Here is a 19,625-nt window from a genome sequence, read left to right as displayed (position 1 = left end):
TTAGATTGTATTTTGTACGTAGGAAGTTTCTGGATAAAAATTGCAAGTAAGATATTTATTTATTTTTTGAAGGCATTAAATAATTTATTGTCAGGTCACATGTGTATTAAGAAAGATACAAATATATAGTATTATGTGTATCTTAAGTAGGTTGCAAAAAGGTCATAAAGTATCCACTGTCAAATTAGAACATTTGATAAGTGTGTATTTTCATATAACAAAAGTAATTTTCATGTTGCAGGGTTGATGGGTTTAATGAATGTGCCAACATGTCGATGTGGTGCTGGCCCATGTTTGTTGAAGACCTCAAACACAAACAAATCTTGGGCGTAAATTTTGGTGTTGCTTGAATAGGAAAAAGTTTGTTGATCATTATTATACCAAGAACTAATGAAGATTTTCTATTGTAGGGACGTGATGGGTGTGGATTTTTTGATTGGGCTAGTGATGTACAATCACCACGTACAGTGTATGATGAAGAAAAAGAGTGCAAGTGTTGCAAGTTTTAGAAGGCTAAAATTTACTTTTTACGATGTTTGCTTTGCCTTTTAATTGCATTTATTTGTTGGGAAGTAATGAGAAAAAATGCATAATTGAAATTTGTGTAAGGATTTTTATAAAATGACAAAAAGACTAATACCATATTTGATATTGTGAATAAACTTCCATAAAATTATCTTTACCATTAAATCTTGTCTTTAGTTTTCTAATGAAATCTATATTGACATACGATGTTGACTTTTTTTTATTTTCTTTAAATTATTAAAAATAAAATTAATGTAGTTTTGATTTTTTATTCATCTTTATACTTATATTTAACGTTTAATTAAAATATTATTTAAAATCAAATTATTAAAATATATTAAAAATTTAAAAATTGCAATCAAATATTTATAATTTAAAATATTAACTTTTGATTTCGTTAACAATAAACATATATATTTAAGTAGTTATGAACAATATTGAATATAATTTTAAAATAATTTTATTTAATTTGATTTAATTTCAAAGGTTGTGGTAAACCTTTTGCAATAAAGTTGATTAAAATGACAAAGATGATACATTCAATAATTTGGCTTTTAAAAAAATTAACAAAAAAATATTTTTTGATAAATAATAAAGATTTTTATTTTAAAATATTATCAGACTAAAAAAATTAAATTATTAATTTAAAAAAAAATCTTATTACTATTCACATTTTAAATTACTGTAACCAAACACAAAATAGGCATCCTCCTCTTCTTGGACAAACAAACCGATCCAAATGATATTCTAAAATTTATTTTAAGAATGCACGAATTCCAGAATTGAACTTATTCCACCATAGGTGAATGTTGCATTCAGTAATTCTTGCAACCAAATGAGCTGGAACCAAACAGGCTCGACTCGTTTGGTTGCAGGCATAGGAATAGAGAATAAGAATGCATGTTAGGAATATGAATGACTATTCCAATAAAAAATTATTTTTTAGAATGAGCATAAGCTCATTTTAGGCCTGTGGTTAAATAGCTGAAGAAATGCACCTGCAGTGATTGTTTCTTTGATTTATTGATTAATTTAAAACTCTCAGAACTATGCTTTTGTGATTTCTAAATTAATTAATAAATCAAGAAAAACATCACATCAGGTGCAAAAAATTGACTAGATAGACGTCACCTCATTTTAGAGGCAAAATGACAATATGTATTTGGAATATGAATGACTATTCCAATAACAACTGTGTGTTTTAGAATGGGCATAAGCTCATTTTAGAGGCAAAATGACAATATGTATTCGTATTCCCTGTTCCAATTGAAAACCAAACGAAAAATAGAAAACGTATTCCAAATTTTTTATTCCTATTTTAGCAAACAAATGGGCCGCGAAATCTGCTTTAGCAGGGAGACACGTCGCAGCGTACAAAAGCCTGGTGAAAAAACGGAGTATAAGCGGCAGGATAAGTATTTCTGATTCTTGTCAGTTTCACAGGAAGCTGCTGGGTTGATCTGTTATCTTGGCGAGGAATGGAAGAATCTCAGAGTCTGCTGGAGGGTTTGGTCGACGACGCTCTAATAAATGTTCTCCGCTTCCTTGATGAGCCCGGTGATTTTGTTCGCTTCGCAGCTGCCTCAAAAACCTGCCAAAAACGGGGTAAAATATTACAGTTCCCATATGGATTATATGATTTTCAAAATTGTAGATGCCACTACATAATGCCTTTAAATATGTTGAAATATTTCTTTGAAAAGTGTAAGTTAAAAAATGGCAGGCTTCATTCTTTCCTGCTAGATTTTCTTTCTCAAACTTATGTGGTGGATTTAATAATTTTGTTTCCTTATTCAAATTGATAACCATTTGAGGGCAATTCGTTTCTATGCATAAATTATACGTTCGTATAGACATACGAAATGCGGTTGAAATTCAATAATTAGATTAATATAAAGTCCGCTCTAGGGTTAAATTTAAACACAGGAAGGGCCTTGTGTCTGCTGATGAATAGTTGTTCTTGCTTTAAATTCTGATGGCATCCAACATTGTCCTAGTTTTTAGCTAGAAAAAGGTTGGTTTCTGCGGGCAAATGGATTTGAGTTTGTTTCGATTGAAAACTCCCCTGCAATCCATCACGAGTAATGAATCTCAAGGGCTTTGTCTTAGATGATAGTATTTGAAGGACGTCAGGACTATGGTGGCCATTTTCACAGGGAGGGTTTTATATGGCGGTGCTTAAACAAAAGATAAATAGGGAAAAACGCGGTTAATTATATATATTTAAAAAAATAAGTTTATAATCATAAAATGTCAAGGTTGCATGGGTACTCGTACCCACACCCCTGGTACTCGTACCCACGTACCCAAGTACCGGGTACACGTATCCCACGTACTGGGTACTCGATGGAGAGCATCATAGCTAAGGACCTTGATCAAGATTCTGATTTTTTTTTTTTAGTTTTTTTTTTTGTATTAGCTTGTTGTTTATCAAACTTAATTCAATACCAAATCAGTTTGAAACTTTGATACTAATTAACAATAAACTTTATCACTGTTCAAGTATCATTTGCAATATGTCATTGTCATATGATTTAGGATCTTCTTGTTCATGTTTAAAGTTTGCCTTCTTTGTTATGCATCTAAGCATTTATCATGTATTATTATTTGAAATATATAGCAAATCTGAAACTGAAAACAATACATTACATTTGCAAACTTTATCACTGTTCTTGTTTCGAAAAACCATTGTCATCACTCATAATTTCAGATTTTTTATAAATATAAAAGTATAATTTTTAAATAAGTTTGACAGACCCAAGTACCTCCGTCCTCTATCATGAAAAATACTTTAAACATTAAACATTCAGCAATAGCATATGTGTGTGTATATATATATATAATAATTTGACTTATGGCTCATATTTTCAAATTTTTTGTTTTGAATGCTCAATGTCATGACTCATGACATATATTTTGATTTTTATATTTTCTATAAAATATTAATTATATAGAAAAAAATTAGGCATACACACGTACCCCCGTCCCCTATTTTGAAAAATATGCGTACCCGTACCCGTTCCCCTTCCCTTACCCACATACCCGTGCAACCTTGTAAAATATTAAGTGTATATATAAATGTACAATTTTATGCTTTTCACTCCCACTTCATTCTTCTCATAATGTACATGTACATATGATTCACAACTGAAATCCTTTGATATGCTGCAAAAGACCTTGTTCCTTTGGTAAGTAGGACATATGTTCCCCAAGTCAATTGTAATATTGCTATAAGGATTCAACTATGCAGTTTTTCGAGTCGAACTCGTTGACCCATGTTTCATGAGTAGTGGTTTAGAAGAACCCATCTGTCATGAAAATGAATGGAACACTTAGCACTCATTGCATCTAGGTGATGCTCATAGAGGTGTAGCATTGAGACTTCTCGAGAGGTCACCCATCCTAGTACTACACTAGTTTGAGTGCACTTAACAATGGAGTTTCCGTTTATGGTTAAGCTCACTCTACTTGCAACCGAATTTGCAAAACCTTTAACAAGTGTTGTGCCTTATGAACTATTCATTAGAAAGCCCCTTAAACTCATCAATTGATAAGTAGGAGATATTTTCCACAACATGTCAAATTGTGATATTGCTATTAGGATTCGACTTTGTAGTTTTTCAGTCAAACTTGTTGACCCGTGTTACCTGAGTAGTTTTTCACAATGTAATATCCCTTGCAATTCTGAGTTTAATTTTTTGATTTCCTGACCTGAGAATTTTGTCAAACAATTTGCATGCAAGGAATATATATTTTTGATCTAAATTCTGTTTCTTTCTACATGCCAAACTTCAATAGATACGCTTGCAAAAAAAATCCAAAATATCTAACAATGAAGATGCAAATGTTTTTGTATTTTTTGAAATGTATAAGCATGGATAAATGATGAGAAAATATGCATCTACAACACTAAGGCATCAAATCCTTGCTATGCACCTCAATGATATTCTAATCCTTTTAAAAGACAACTTTCTGAAATGAAATTTTGCTATAAATTGTAATGTTCCCATTATAAAATAAATCATTTATCAAACTTTTGTAACGGGCCGATTGATTTAATGTATCTCGGACCCATTTTTATTTTTGTTTCCGTAGTTTGTGTTGTTGTCGGCTATCTTTGTACACCCTCGGAAAGTTTTCCCACGGGTATTTAAGCACGGCTTGTAGGTAGTCTTTAATCATGTTTTTGGATTATTTTCTATGCATTGCGAATTCTTGTTGGAGTTCTGGATCGTTTGCTATTTCGGAAGTGAAAGATCTTCCCTATTTGGCTCGTGCGGTTTCGGTGGGATTCAACCCTCACTCTATTTCGTCAATGTTTTGCTTGGCCCGAATTTGACAAATTGAAGAATTACTTGTTTGTGGAAATATCATTGTTATTTGGCGTGTATCTTTTCGGTCTCTGCTCCTGCAAGTTGTGTGTGTTGCGTTCTCCATTTTTAAAGCGATATCGTCGAATTAACTTGTACCTTCCATACACTCACCGTACACATAGTATCCTTCCCCAGTTGGTGTCACCATACACATACGACCATTTCGTACAGCCCTCCAATAGTTGTCTCAACCACCTCACCGTACAGCCTATTCTGGCCTTACCGTACGACTTATTCTTCCCCCCTATAGGTTATCTTCCCTCACCCGTATGAACTATCTTGCCACCGTACGACCATACCACCGTACGCACATACTAAGTACGGCCATACCACTGTACGACTCCCTTCTCTTGCTCACCGTACTTTCACTCTGGTTGACCAACAACACCGTACAACCTTCTTTCACCAACCGTACATCACTATTTGGCCTCAATTCAAGTCTTTGCTTGCACTTGGTCGACCATACGGCCTTAGTTTAGGGTTGACACATTGATTTAAAGGCGCATCGCAAGTGCGGTGTTGGTGCCCAAAATTGCATTCCCATTTTGAGTGTCCAATCCAAGTTGTAAGCCCCTATGAACGCTTTTCATGCATATGTACCCGGCGGTTGAATTAATGCCTAAGTGGTGTTTTATGTTTCTAACACCCTTCATTTGACATGTCTATATGTTTTGTGATGTTAAACTGACATTCTGAGCCATTCTGCGAAGTCCCGTTTTGAGCTAGTGTCATTTTGCATTTTCTACCTAGTGTCAAACAGTGACGGAAGACCTAGTTTACGTTTGAAAATCTTTTACCTGGTTTAGATTCATGACTCACCATTTTGAGGATGTTTAGTATGTATAACAGAGAACCTATGTTCCAAGTTTCAAGTCATTTTGAATCTGTTTGACTAGGTTTTGAACCCCTCAAAGTTGGTGATTTATTGTTTTCATACATTTGCATATTGTTCATATTTCCAGGTAGCCTTGTTTGACAGACTATAACTTTTGACCAGTTGACCCAAATAAGAAAATTCCTTTTGCATCACATTGTAGGGGTTAGAGACTTTCTACGCTCCAGTTTTGAGCTTATGACGAATCCATTTGATTAGTTTTCAAATGAGATTCCATTTGCAATTTTTAAAGTTTCACTGGTAATAAGAAATGCAGATTGATCGGGAGCCCTGTTTGGGATGTCATATCTTGGAATCTGTTATTGCCTAGATCAAATGGTTTGTCTTCAATCCAAATTATGAAATATCTTCTCTCCTATATATCTTCCTTTTCTGCTCTTGGTAAGGGTTCCAATTCTTTGGAGATTTTAGGAGGATTGTGAGACCAGTTTGGTTCCAATTTTTTGAGATTTTGCTCATAGTTGTGATACCATTTTCTCAGTGTTCTTTTGTTATGAATAGCATCAGTATTGTATTTCTTTTGAAGCATTCATATTATGAAGTCATTCTTTTTGTATCTACTGAATTTGGCATACAGATGATGTATTGGTTTCAAGCAAATTAATGCAAGAGTTGAACCTTCTTAGTTTCATTCTGATTTTCATCTCCTTCTGTTATCTGTAATGTTTTTTGTTTGAAAACAAAGAGTTTGAACCCAATTGCAATCCTTTCAGGTTGTATGTTTGGATAAACTTGCTATTGGAACAAAGGTCCATGTAAATGCTTGCTTATATTGACAGGATTGCGGGTTACACTAGAAGGATTTCATCATAAGTATGAGAGTTGTTATGAAGATTGATGTTTGTTTGCAAGTCAAATAGATAGATCATATCCCTGAATATATGAGTATACTTTAGGTATCCATCTGCATGTTAAGGTTTAGTTGATTCCTAGTGGATAAGGGACTGGTCAGCTTGAAGGATACGTGTTCTCTGTTGTTGCATACCCGGATGATGCTGAGATATCAATTATCAATTGAATATCTTTCCCTTGATGTTTAAGAGTTAAAAGAGTTTTCCCTCACTTGGTTTATCAGGTTCATGTGCTTTGTGATTAGCTATTTCACTCATGAATGCTTGCATAAACATAGAAGATTAAGGGATTTTATTTGTTCTCCATATTCAGTTGTATGCCTTTACACTGGTACCATATAAAGAATTTGAGGTCCACCCGCCTAGGTCTAATAGAGCCTGAAGAAAAAGAAGGAATTATCCTTATAGTTGGCTCAAGACTAAAGTCAAGTGCATCCATTATAGGAATTTGCTACTTAGATGTATTGGTCTGGTTTCTTGGTTATTTCCAAAACTGTTAAATCAGGAGCCAACATGCGGAACGCTACAGTGGCATTAGAGCTGGTGATCTTGCCAGCCTGTGAACAATGAATGAGAGTTTATAGACAAAATAGAAGGACACACTTCGTTGATCGAATGGCTGCCGAATCGAAACCGACAGTTGCCGAACTTGTGGCACTACTGAGGGAACTTGCTAGGAATCAGGCATAGATCATTGATACTCAACGACTCATGGAAGAAACTCTCAAGAAGTTGGCGGACAATAAAATATCCAGAGAACAAAATGGTCACAGCTGTCGGGTAAATTGAACCCTCATCTAGCATGCTCTCTAATTTCCATGCCAACTTTTTCCCCACGAACGAAGGCGCAACACGGGGCAAACAACCAATGTTTGAAGAGATGCAAGAACAACTGAGAGAAGACTGGAAGAGTGCAAATTTTAAGGAAGATATATCCTACAAAGGTTACGCGGATCTGAGAATGAGATATTCGGGAGGCGGAAACAGAGGCTATTTTAATGATGATTTCAGAAGAAAGTTGAGTAAAGTCAATCTGTCTCCATTTGACGGATCCTGTTCCATATCTGTGCAAGTGTGGGTAATGAAGGTCGATACTTCTAGCTGAATCCTATGCCTGAAGAAGAAGCAATCAAATTTGTGGCGCTGCACTTGGAGGGAGTTGCACATGAGTGGTGGCATCACGATACCATCACATTAGGACATGATCAAATAAATACTTATGCGGAATTCATAGAGAGATTGATAGAGCGATTTGATGGTAAAGATCCGAAACTTAATTTCAAAGATTTGGCACAATTGAGACAAACTGGATCGGTTGATCAGTTCATTGTTGAATTTCAGAAAATCTCTGTTTTGGTCACGGACATTTCTGAAAGAAGACAAGAAGTGCTCTTCATGGATGGATTGACAGAACATCTGAAAGGATGGGTAAAGGGGTTCAATCCTGCCACCCTGTTGGAGGCAATCGATAAAGCATGGAGTATGGCATCATTGTTGGCGTCATCCTCTCGAAGTTACTCACATTCCAAATTGCTAACATTTCTGAGGGACAAACCTCTGCCCAGGAAGTCGTCGTTAGACAAAGCTACCAGGTAAGAACTCTGAAGGAAGAAATTGTGTTTCAATTGCAAGGGACCTTGGGAGCCTGGCCACAGATGCCTCGGAAAGGGAAAGATCCATTACATTGAGGTCGTGTTCGATGACGAGGATGAACAGGAGGAAATGCTCACCAAAGATCACCCACATCTCGACAACACCGACATGGTTAGTTTGAACCGTACGGAAAGAATTGCAGCTCTGGTGCGACGCGAAGGAACTATTGCCCTAGCTGGCAGCCTGAGGTGCACAGTTTTACGAGTACGGGGTACCCTTCAAGGACAGAGGGTTACAGTGATGCAGGATAGTGGAGTTGCTCTAAATTTCATAAACTCATCTCTGGTGAAGCGAAGAGGTCTACCCACGGAGACACATGCAGGCTTTTAGGTCAAGGTTGCCAGAGGGACTCTTCTGCCATGCACGCACCTTGTTTCTCAGCTAAGTATCACAATGGCGAATCACATGGTGATTGAGGATTTCTTCATAGTAGACTTGGATGACATTGAAGTTATTCTAGGCATACAGTGGATGGAGACACTTGATGAATACACTCAGAGTTTCAAACTGATGGACTTCACTTTTGTTGTTGATAGAAAAAAGGTTGTCCTCCGTGGAATGACAAATGAAGGTCCGAAGGAAGTTTTTGCACATCGAATGGAGGCAATTTTTCGGCATGATGACGTTGCGTGGGCTGCGCATTGTTTTATCTTAGCGGAAGCTATAAAGGCCATCAGACACCTCTACAGGATGATGAGCTCCAGAATATTTTGAGTAAACATGATAAAGTTTTCATTGAAATTCCTCTTGGCATATTGCCTCATCAAGGGTTTGAGCATACTATCGAGTTGGAAGCAGGAGCCAAGCTGGTCATAACCACACCGTATCGCCATCCAAAGAAGTTTAAAGATGAGATCAAAAAAATAATTCAGGAACTGCTAGAGAAAGGATGGATCCGACCTAGTTCCAGCCCTTTCATGTCATCTGTGGTTTTGGTAAAAAAGAAGGATGGGACGATGCGCATGTGTGTGGACTACCATGGGTTGAACAAGACAAAAAAAGAATAGATATCCCATTCCAAGGATAGACGAGTGTTGGAGGAGTTGCATGGCACAGTCTATTTTTCGAAAATAGATCTCCGTTCCAGATACCATCAGATCCGCATAAGGGAGGAAGACATAGAAAAGACGGCCTTCCGTTGCCACTACGGACATTATGAGTTTCTGGTCATGTCGTTCGGATTGACAAATGCACCTGCTCCATTCCAGTCATGCATGAATCACACTTTCAACAAACAATTGTGTAAGTACTTATTGGTATTTTTTTTTGATCTTATTTATAGCAGGACATGGGAGGAGCACCTGAAGCATCTGGATGAAGTCGTAAAGATCATGGAAGAGCAATCTTTGTTCGTCAAGCAATCCAAATGTGAATTCGACATGACAAAAATATTGTACCTGGGGCATGTTGTCAGTAAATATGGAGTTCAAGTGCATTAGGAGAAGATTTAGGCTATCCTTGATTGGCCTCCCCCAAAATCACTCACAAATTTGTGAGGATTTTTTGGTCTATGCAGTTATTACCAAAGGTTCGTCGAAGGATTCTCTCAGCTTAGCGCACCTTTGACGGATTTTACAAAGAAGGGGTCTTTCCAGTGGAACGAAAAGGCACAAGTTACTTTCAATAAATTGAAAGAGGCGATGAGCACTTGTCTCGTACTTGCATTACCTGACTTCACTTGACCATTCATTTTGGAGTGCGATGCATCCGGAGAGGGCATTGGTGTAGTACTGATGCAGGATAGATGCCCCATAGCTTATGAGAGTAGGAAGCTTACGTAGACAGAATGCCTCTATTCCATCTACGACAAAGAGATGTTGGCCATCGTACATGCACTAACCAAGTTCCGACAGTAACTGGTAGGTGCCAAGTTTGTTGTGCGCACTGATCACAATAGTTTGAGATATTTTCTGGAGCAAGGGGATTTGAACGAGAGGCAACAGAAATGGGTAAGCAAGGTTCAAGCCTTTGATTTTGACATTGATATGTAAAAGGAAAGAACAACATGCTTGCAGATGCTTTGTCCAGAAAGCCCGCCGTCTGCTTACTAACCTAGATTTCAGCTGATTGGAAAGCAGAATTGTTGGTAGAATATTCCAAAAATACATTTGCCTATGAGCTAATGGATGGCATCGCCTAGGATGACAAGTACAGAGTAGTAGATGACATCATTTACTATAAGAGTCGGATATTCCTAGTACCTGAATCTAAATTGAAGTAGAAAATCTCGAAGGAGTTACACGACACCCTTGGCAGGACATCCAGGCTTCCTCAAAATGTACAGAAGTCTACGGGAGAGGTTTTCATGGAAAGGATTAGAAGGGGACGTGTTGTAGTATGTAAGAGAGTGTGTCGTGTGCCAGTTGAACAAATCCGAACATACTCTGCCTGTCGGGTTACTGCAACCGTTGCCAATCCCAGAACATAAGTGGGAAAATATCTCGATGGATTTCATAACGTGGCTTCCCAAGGTGAACGAGAAGGATTGTATTTTTGTGGTGATTGACAAATTGACGAAGTACACACATTTCTTTGCCATCCCCTCAGAATATCAGGCTGCACAAGTTGCCGAGTTGTTTTTTAGAGAAGTTTTTCGTCTGTACGGGTTAGCCCAAAACATTGTCAGTGATCGGGATGGGCAATTCATCGGCATCTTCTGGACAGAACTATTTTGGATGGCAGGGACAAAATTGTCACCAAGTACTAGTTACCACCCGCAAACAGATGGACAAACGAAGATTGTGAACAAATGGCTCGAAGGTTACCTTTGGAACTATGTTTTGGCACAACGAGCGTGGGTCAAATGGATTCATTTGGGGGAATATTGCCACAATACCACGTACTACATGTCCATCGGAATGACACCATTCAAAGCTCTGTATGGGTACAAACCCCTTTCCTTCATCGATACAGTTCTGGGAGACAGCCGCACACCAAGGGCAAGGGACTGGCTTTAGGAGGGATAGGGCATTCTGAGATGCTTGAAGGACAATCTATAGAGGGCGCAAAATCAATAGAAAATGTACGTCGACCGACACAGAATGGAGAGGAGTTTCGAAGTAGGGGATTTGGTCTATCTTCAGCTCCAGCCCTATCGACAATCCTCATTGAAGGAGAAAGGAAAAGAAAAACTGAAACCTCGATTCTATGGCCCCTATTGTGTAACTTGCCGCATTGGGGAAATTGCCTATGAGCTGGAACTTTTGGAGGGTAGCCGTATTCATAATGTCTTCCATGTTTCTTGTCTGAAGAAAGCCGTAGGGAAAAACGTCACAGTTGCTACCGACCTCCCACCACTCAATGAAGAAGGCAAGCTCATATTGGAATTGGTTGAGATCATTGAAGTTCGTGACAAGACTCTGTAGAACTGCATTGTGAAGGAATATCTAGTTCGTTGGAAACACTTGCCATTGGATGACGCGACATGGGAGGGTGAGCACATTCTCTAGCATTTGGCATTTCATTTGTTTGAGGACAAGCAAATTTTGGGACAAGAGGACTATAATGTTCCCGTTATAAAATAAATCATCTATCAAACTTTTGTAATGGGCCGATTGATTTAATGTATCTCGGACCCATTTTTATTTTTGTTTTCGTAGTTTGTGTTGCTGTCGGCTATCTTTGTACACCCTCGAAAAGTTTCCCGATGATTATTTAAGCACGACTTGTAGGTAGTGTTTAATTATGCTTTTGGATTATTTTCTATGTATTGTGAATTCCTGTTGGAGTTCTGGATCGTTCGCCATTTCGGAATTGAAAGATCTTCCCTATTTGGCTCGTGCAGTTTCGATGGGACTTAACCCTCACCCTATTCTGTCGGTGTTCTGCTTGGACCGAATCTGGCAAATTGAAGAATTACTTGTTTGTGGAAATATCATTGTTATTTGGCGTGTATCTTTTCAGTCTCTGCTCCTGCAAGTTGTGTGTGTTGCATTCTCCATTTTTAAAGCGGTATCATCGAATTGCCTTGTACCCTCCATACACTCATTGTACACATAGTATCCTTCCCTAGTTGGCATCACCATACCTGTATGACCATTCCATATGACCCTCCAATAGTTGTATTGCCACCTCACAGATGGCCTATTTTGGCCTCATCGTACGGCCTATTCTTTCTCCCCACGGGACATCTTCCCTCACCCGTACAAACTATCCTGCCACTGTACGGCCATATCACCATACACACTAAGTACGACCCTACCACCGTATGCACATACTAAGTACGGCCATACCACCGTATGACTCCCTTCTCTTGCTCATCATACTTTCACTCTGGGTGACCAACAACACTGTACGACCTTCTTTCACCAACCGTACATCACTATTTGGCCTCTGTTCAAGTCTTTGCCTGCACTTGGTCGACCGTACGGCCTCAATTCAAGGTTGGCACATTGATTTAAAGGCGCATTGTAGGTGCGGAACACTACATAAATCAGATTACAATGCTTTCACAATGGATTGTTAAATACCTACAATGTCCACAAAACAATGCAAAACATAAATGGATGGGAACTTGGAAACTGCCCAAAAAATCTAATTGTTACCGTTGAGGCGGTACTGTAGCAATGGCATTGTAGCGATGACACTGTAGTAATGGCATTGTAGGGACGACATTGTAGCAACAACACTGTTCACCTTCAGCTATAAGAAAATCTTTTAAACTCTTCTAGAATCATTATCCAAATATCCCAACCCTACTGCAATATATCTGAAAATCTGGCCCTAGGCCACAAATTTGGCACAATGATAGGATTAATTTGTCTTCTTCAATAGTTGCAACCCTTCAAGGATCTTTCACCACCTTAGTTATGCAAATCAATGGGAGTGTTCATTCCCAATGACCAATATAGCAAATTACAGAAACCCTTGGCTCAACAAGTTATCATGTAAAGTAGATGGTAACACATTCAATACCCAACAATGAGGCTTCCCTCCCTATTTCTTCTTTTCCTCCAAGAGGTGGGCCTCCTAGAAGAAATAAAAATAAAATTTAATTTGACTTTCTAGAAGATTCATATTTTCTCACAATAATATTTAATTGCACTTTAAAATACTATTAAAATATAATTTATATAAAGTGCAAATAATATCATAGGCTATAGGAAGTCCATGGCTGCACGAAGCCTGTAGCTGCCTGAACTCTGTGGTTGCAGGAAGACTGTGACAACAGTAAGGAATTGGCCAAACAATCCTCTCCTCAACACTTTGGCCTACAAGGTTCCGATTATAGCTAAACTCCATTAAATCATAGTGCTAGTGAGAATGGTACATTATACAGAAGAACCAATCTCTTATGAGAATGAATGGAACACTTATCACTCATTGCATCTTGGTAGCGCTCCCAAAGATGAAGCATTGATATTTCTCAAGAAGTCACCCATCCTAGTACTATAGCTTGAGCTCGCTTAATCACAAAGTTTCCTCCATATTTAAGTTCACTTTGCTTGCAACCCCATTTGCTAAACCTTCAGTGAGTGTTGTGCCTTATGAACCATTTATTTGAAAGCCCCTTAAGCTCATCAATTGATAAGGACATATTTTCCATAGCAAGTCAAATTGTGATATTGCTAGTAGGATACAATTGTGTAGTTTTTTGAGTCTTAAACACATTGAACTCGTTGACCCAACATGGGTGAATGAGTTTGACTCAGAAAACATGGGTCAATGAGTTCAATTAGATGACTTAAAAAACTACATAGTTGAATCTTGATAACAATATCATAGCTTGTTCCTCTCTAAGCCTCCTCAAGGATTATACAACTAGGACACTTATCCATTAGGGAATAAGTTGTGCTCATAGCTTCTTCCCACATTTTATTGTTTCTATCCAGCACCATTAAGCATGCTTGTTGCTCTCTCCATTAATATTCTATTCAAACATCCTTGTGACTTTATTTGTTTAGGGGTGTATGGAGTTGCCTTGCACATCATGATCAAATGCTTTTTCACAAAGAGATCAAACTCCACTAAATATAATTCTTTGCTTTTATCTTTCTAAATTTTAATCTTCCTCTTTGTTTGATCTTCGAAAGAACATTAAGCTCTTTGAAGTTTGAACCTCTAAGGGCCCGTTTGGATTGCAGATTTGAACAAGAATTAGAATATGGAATTCTCAAAATTATCAAATCAACTATTTTGGTTTGCCAAATGAGAATGGGAATTTGAAAAAAATAGAATTTGGTATCCTCGTTTACCCCCCAAAATTAGGATTTGGTCTTCTATCTAAATAGTTAGAATTGCCCAAAGACCCGTTCTAATTCCATTTTTCCAAAAACAAGCATTTGAAATTATTGAAATAAAATTGTTTTTTGATGTCCGCTTGGTTTGGGACTCACTTTTGCAACATGGGTTTTTTTTGTTATTGCCGCCTCTGCTCATATTTTCTCTACTTGCTTCTCATTTTTTATTTTCTTAGGTTAATCGTATTTTCCTGTCCGATGCCCTGCTACAGTCAAGTCATGAAGCGGGTTTTTCTTGTGCAGTGAACCACCTTTGATGGGTTGAGATTGATTGGTTTCTTGTGAGTGCCCCAATCCTTCTCACTGTGGGCTCTTCATTTTTCAAGCATCAAGCCTTTTGATCTGACATACTCCAGCTGCGGATCTCCTTCCACATTGCAGACTAGTCAACCCACCAATCAAGGGTTTGCATCCAAATACTCCTAGCACGTCCAATCTACATGAGCACATTAGTCAAGTCTGATCACTCACTGGTATATTCAAGATATCAAAGTTGAACTACGTGTACATCAAAACCCCCGATAATCCAATAGACCATGCCAAATCGGGATTCTCATTGGGTAGAATTGTATTGATCACCATTGTATTCCTCTACATAGTCTTTGGACAATTGACAAAGCTTCGACTAGTGGCGACATAAAGAGATTGTCAACATCTAATCTAATCTATCAATAATAAGGCGAGCATGATTAACATGAGAAAATAAAAAATGAGCAGAGGCGGTATTCCAATTCTAGAAATGTGCACCAAACGGAGTAAATGTGTATTCTCATAATGAATTCTCGGTGAACCAAACGGTCCTAAATCGAATTCCCAAAATTGTAATCCGGATTTCAAGTTCGAGAATCCCAAATCCAGGATTCCGAATGCCAATTCTAAAATCATATTCCATTTTAACCAAACGGGTGACCTCTAATCAGTTTTGGAGAAAAAACATACGTGGTCTTCTATAGAAGTTCTTAGAAAACTAAGTTGTAGGGTTTGCCTTGTACAACGTCTGGTATCGGACTATGACTACTTTGCCTACGGGTTTAGCCAAGGTGCGCTCTAAGGTGCTTCAATTAGTTCGGGGTGAACTTGAGACGAACCTAGGGTGAACTCGGATGCTCGGGTGCTTATTTTTCGCTATGAAGTCCATGACTTCCATAAAGTGATTTGAATCCCTAAAAGTGAGTTTTACAATTCTTAGGGAGCTTATTGTTTCTCATTTGTCTTGCGAGAAACTGATTTTCTCTAGCAGGTCGAGCAAGATTTTGGCTTCTAGCATCAAATAGTTTGAGTTGAAGATTGATTTTCGAAGCTTGATCAAGTGGTGAAGCTTCATTCCTACTCATTTGCAAGCTTCCATTGGCTGAAAGATGGAATTTTTTTTCCCATTTTTAAAGTCCTTTTTTTGGTTAGTGAATAGCTGCTAAGGAGCAGCAGCCATTATATTAATTGTAAAGAGTATTACATCTATATTTTGAAGAGGAAATTGGGGTTATGGATAAGACCAACCCACCAACAATTGAACTCATCGCCATACAAACATAAGTCTTATATACTAGAGCAAGCCAACAAAGACAATCATAATTGTTGATCAAATCACCCCACTAGAGCCAAGCTATACATTATAGTTTCTTTATATCAAATATATACTTGCTATATAGACACAAACATTGAAAACACATACCCTTCAATATTATGCATTACTAGACTTCCCTCTAGCCAAGGCCCTTCCCCTAGTGGAGCACCAAGGGCTATAGTTTTAGGTGCGGCTTGATGATTCCATTGGAGGGCAATTTGTGCTCCTCACTATAAATCCCCTTGCTGCCAAAGTAGTGCTTGACCCAACCACCTCCTTCATTCAACATAAACTCGAACATCTAAAAAAATGATATTGCAGGTAATGGAGGGCTTCCTCTCCTCAAGTTTCCCTAGCTCCAGTTGTGAGACCAAAGGAAACAACTTGATCCCCCTATTCTAAAGTTTGATCACATAGTAATCTTGAGGTAGCATTACCCTCTTCTTCTTGTCCACATTTTTAAGGAGTCTCCCAAAAACTCTCTTTTGAATACCTTTTGCAAAGCATCCTTACACCCATCTTTGGCTCATCTATTTTCAATAGGATGGCCAAAAACATTGAGGTCACATCCGTGTTGACCCCATGTCTATGGTAGGCCCACAAGAATCCATCTTTGAGGATGGCTTTGTTTACATACACTACTAGGCAATGCCTGAAAGGAAGAAAATACTTTAATCTTTTCTTCGAAACATAACTAACGAACATCTGCCATTTCTTTGTGTCTATTTGACAAAAGTTATTCACAACACCTTTTTTCTAATAGGTGAATCACCATTAGCCGAAGGGGGATTAAATAGGAAGCCTCTACATGTTGTGAAGCCACGTATGCAGATCACAAGATTAACTCAAATGGTGGCTAAAACATTTGCTCTATGTCACCAAACAAAAAGGTCCGCTGAAGTATTGTGGGTTAATAAACTTATTAGAAGTTTTAGTAGTCAGATGTAGTTTTCTTTAGGTTTGCCTAGAACCATTTGATTCTAAGGGTTTAGTTTTCTTGCTTTCTAGGTTTAGTTTAGATGGATTCTGTAATTTTCCCTTTTTAAGTAGTATTTGATAATAAATAATAAGAATACAATTAAAATATAAAAATAAGTAAAAAGATAAATAATGAGAAAATATAATTACAATAAAATTATCTTATTGTAAAACTTCACAATTTTCTAGTGAAGCCAATTAGGGCAGATTGAAAAGTTCTTTTATGAGATATAATAATAAATTAAAATATTTCAAAAATATATAATAATGATAATTAATTAATACATGTATTAAATGAAAGGGTGATATTGATTGGTGCTTTATTTCCTTGAATTGCTACTCACACACTTCAATAAGGGAACACCCATGTTAGAGTAGACAATACTTGACATAGTTCTGATACAAAATTATTTGTTTGTCTTTTCCTTAGATTGTCGTGCATTATAATTGAAGCCTTAGGGTCCATTTGGTTCTTGGAAGATGACAGGAATTGGCTTTTTCAAAATTCGGATTTAAAATTTTTTGTGTTTGTTTCAAAATTGGCAAAATGGAATTAGCGTATCAGACTTCCAATTTTGCCTCAAAACCAGGTTTTCTAATTTCATACTAGCAAGTAGGAATTGAAATTCAAAACTTGGTTATGTTTTTTAAGGAGTGTACAAACAATATTTGGACTATTTTTTGAAATTTGCCTTCAACTCCAAGCTTACGCATAAAAATGTGTCTTCAAACGCATCTTTCGAGTGAAACAAACTGTTCAAGTAAAATCCCAAAAATCGGAATGAAGATTTGCAGAACCTTGATTTGACTAAACCAAGGTTTGTAGAAATCCTGGTTTTTTAAATTTCATGAACCAAACGGACCATTAAAGCATCTAATTGAAGTTGAATTCAGACATAGTTAGTAGTAGTTAATTAATAGTAGAAGGCAACAATACAAAATGATGAATGATTAGCAATTAAGAAGTGTTGATGTACGTTTGGTACTTCCTTAACATACATAATCAAACATTTAGTGTTTTAGAGTGAAAATTTAAATATTCAATTCTCTCTTGATATAAGGTCATCTCTCAGCTTGCAAAGTAAGATCATGAAATGACTTCAAGGTTCCTTCAATTGTGGATACTTGCTTAGTGAAATAATGTAGTTTGTTGGTAATCACTTAGGGGACTTCTGATATTCATTCAATGGATATCAACTTCTTGCACTTCTAAAGATTTGGCTTCACAATGTTCAATGAAAATGTAGTTTTGATCTTCAACCTATCCAATTTAACTCACTCTTAAATTGTAATATTCTTGTCATAAAATAAATAATTAATCAAACCATTGTGAATGGGCCGGTTGATTTAGTATATCTCAGACTCATTTTTATTATAATTTCCATAGGTAGGTGTGTCTGTCAACTATCTTTGTAAACCCACGAAAAGTTTCTCCGAAGGGTATTTAAGCACGACATGTAGGTAGTAGTTGGTATGCGTTTTAGTTTATTTCTTTGTACTATGAATTCTTGTTGGAGTTCTGGATAAAAGTTCGCCATTTCGGAAGTGAAAGATTTTCCCTACTTGGCTTTCCAGTTTCGGTGGGACTCAACCATCACCCTATTTCGTTCAAGTTTCCTGGCTCGGATTTGGCAAATTGGAGCATCATTATTGTTTACAAGTAATATTATTTCTAGAATCTATTTGTGTCTGCATTACATTATTATCTATTATAGTTCTGTATATTGGCAAGATTACATTCAAATTGTTTTTGGCTTAGATAGTGGTTAAGCATTCCCACCCGTCAGCTATCAAGCAGTCACCATACGACCTCCAAAGCATTTCCATAGGACCACCCCACAATCACCGTACGACTCAAACACACTACCGTACGACCTCCAAGCCATTACCGTATGACCTCCATAGCAAACACCAAGCAGCTACTGTACAGCTAGAATTCCATCCAACAGGTGGTCCATACATCACTCTTGCCCAACCGAACAACCTATTAAGGGTGTAACCGAACAACCTATTCAAGCTACTCTGTACGGCTACTGTGACCTAGTGCACGCTTTGTCTGGAGTTTGATTTTGGCATTTGCTAGGCTCACATATGGGCAAACCAATTCCTGAAGGTTAATCAGACAACAATACATTACAATGGTATCTAAGCCAACGATCCTGCCAGCCTGTGGACAGTGAATGAAAGTTCATAGTCGAAAGAGAAGATCTCATTCAGTTGATAGAATGGCGGATCAAGAACCCATTCCTGTTGAACTCATGGCACTACTACAGGATCTTTCAAGAAATCAGGCTTAGATCAATGATACTCAACGACTTATGGAAGAAACTCTCAGGAAATTGATAGACAATTAAATATCTGGTGAACAAAATGGTCACAGTACGGACTCAGTGTCAAGTAAGGCAAAGCCTCATCCAGCACGCTCTCGACCTTCCATGCCATGGAGGTACCACATGGAGGAAAGAAGACAACCTTTGAGGGAGTTCAAGAACAGTTGAGAGAAGATTGGAAGAATGCAAATTTGGAGGAGGATATATCCTACAAAGG

At 37.5% G+C, this 19,625-nt stretch overlaps 1 protein-coding gene across 2 annotated transcripts in view; it reads left to right on the top strand.

Annotated features, from left to right (window-relative positions):
• The first annotated feature begins 1,712 nt into the window (after positions 1-1,712).
• Positions 1,713-19,625, top strand: part of LOC149547472 (F-box protein At4g00755-like) — a 153,941-nt gene continuing 136,028 nt past the window's right edge. Inside the window, exon 1 of one of the 2 annotated variants that reach the window (XM_089791658.1) lies at positions 1,713-2,130. In XM_089791658.1, coding sequence (XP_089647784.1) covers positions 2,004-2,130 — 127 coding nt within the window. In that variant the 5' untranslated portion in view covers positions 1,713-2,003. The remainder of the gene's footprint in view (positions 2,131-19,625) is intronic. The other variant, XM_089791659.1, reaches the window with a different exon arrangement.

This window comes from Cupressus sempervirens, chromosome 7 (assembly GCF_028749045.1).
Source record: "Cupressus sempervirens isolate cs-2001-9-10 chromosome 7, ASM2874904v1, whole genome shotgun sequence".
Taxonomy (NCBI): domain Eukaryota; kingdom Viridiplantae; phylum Streptophyta; class Pinopsida; order Cupressales; family Cupressaceae; genus Cupressus; species Cupressus sempervirens.
The sequence above is the reverse complement of the archived record's forward strand: the minus strand, read 5'-3'. Positions and strand labels throughout refer to the sequence as shown.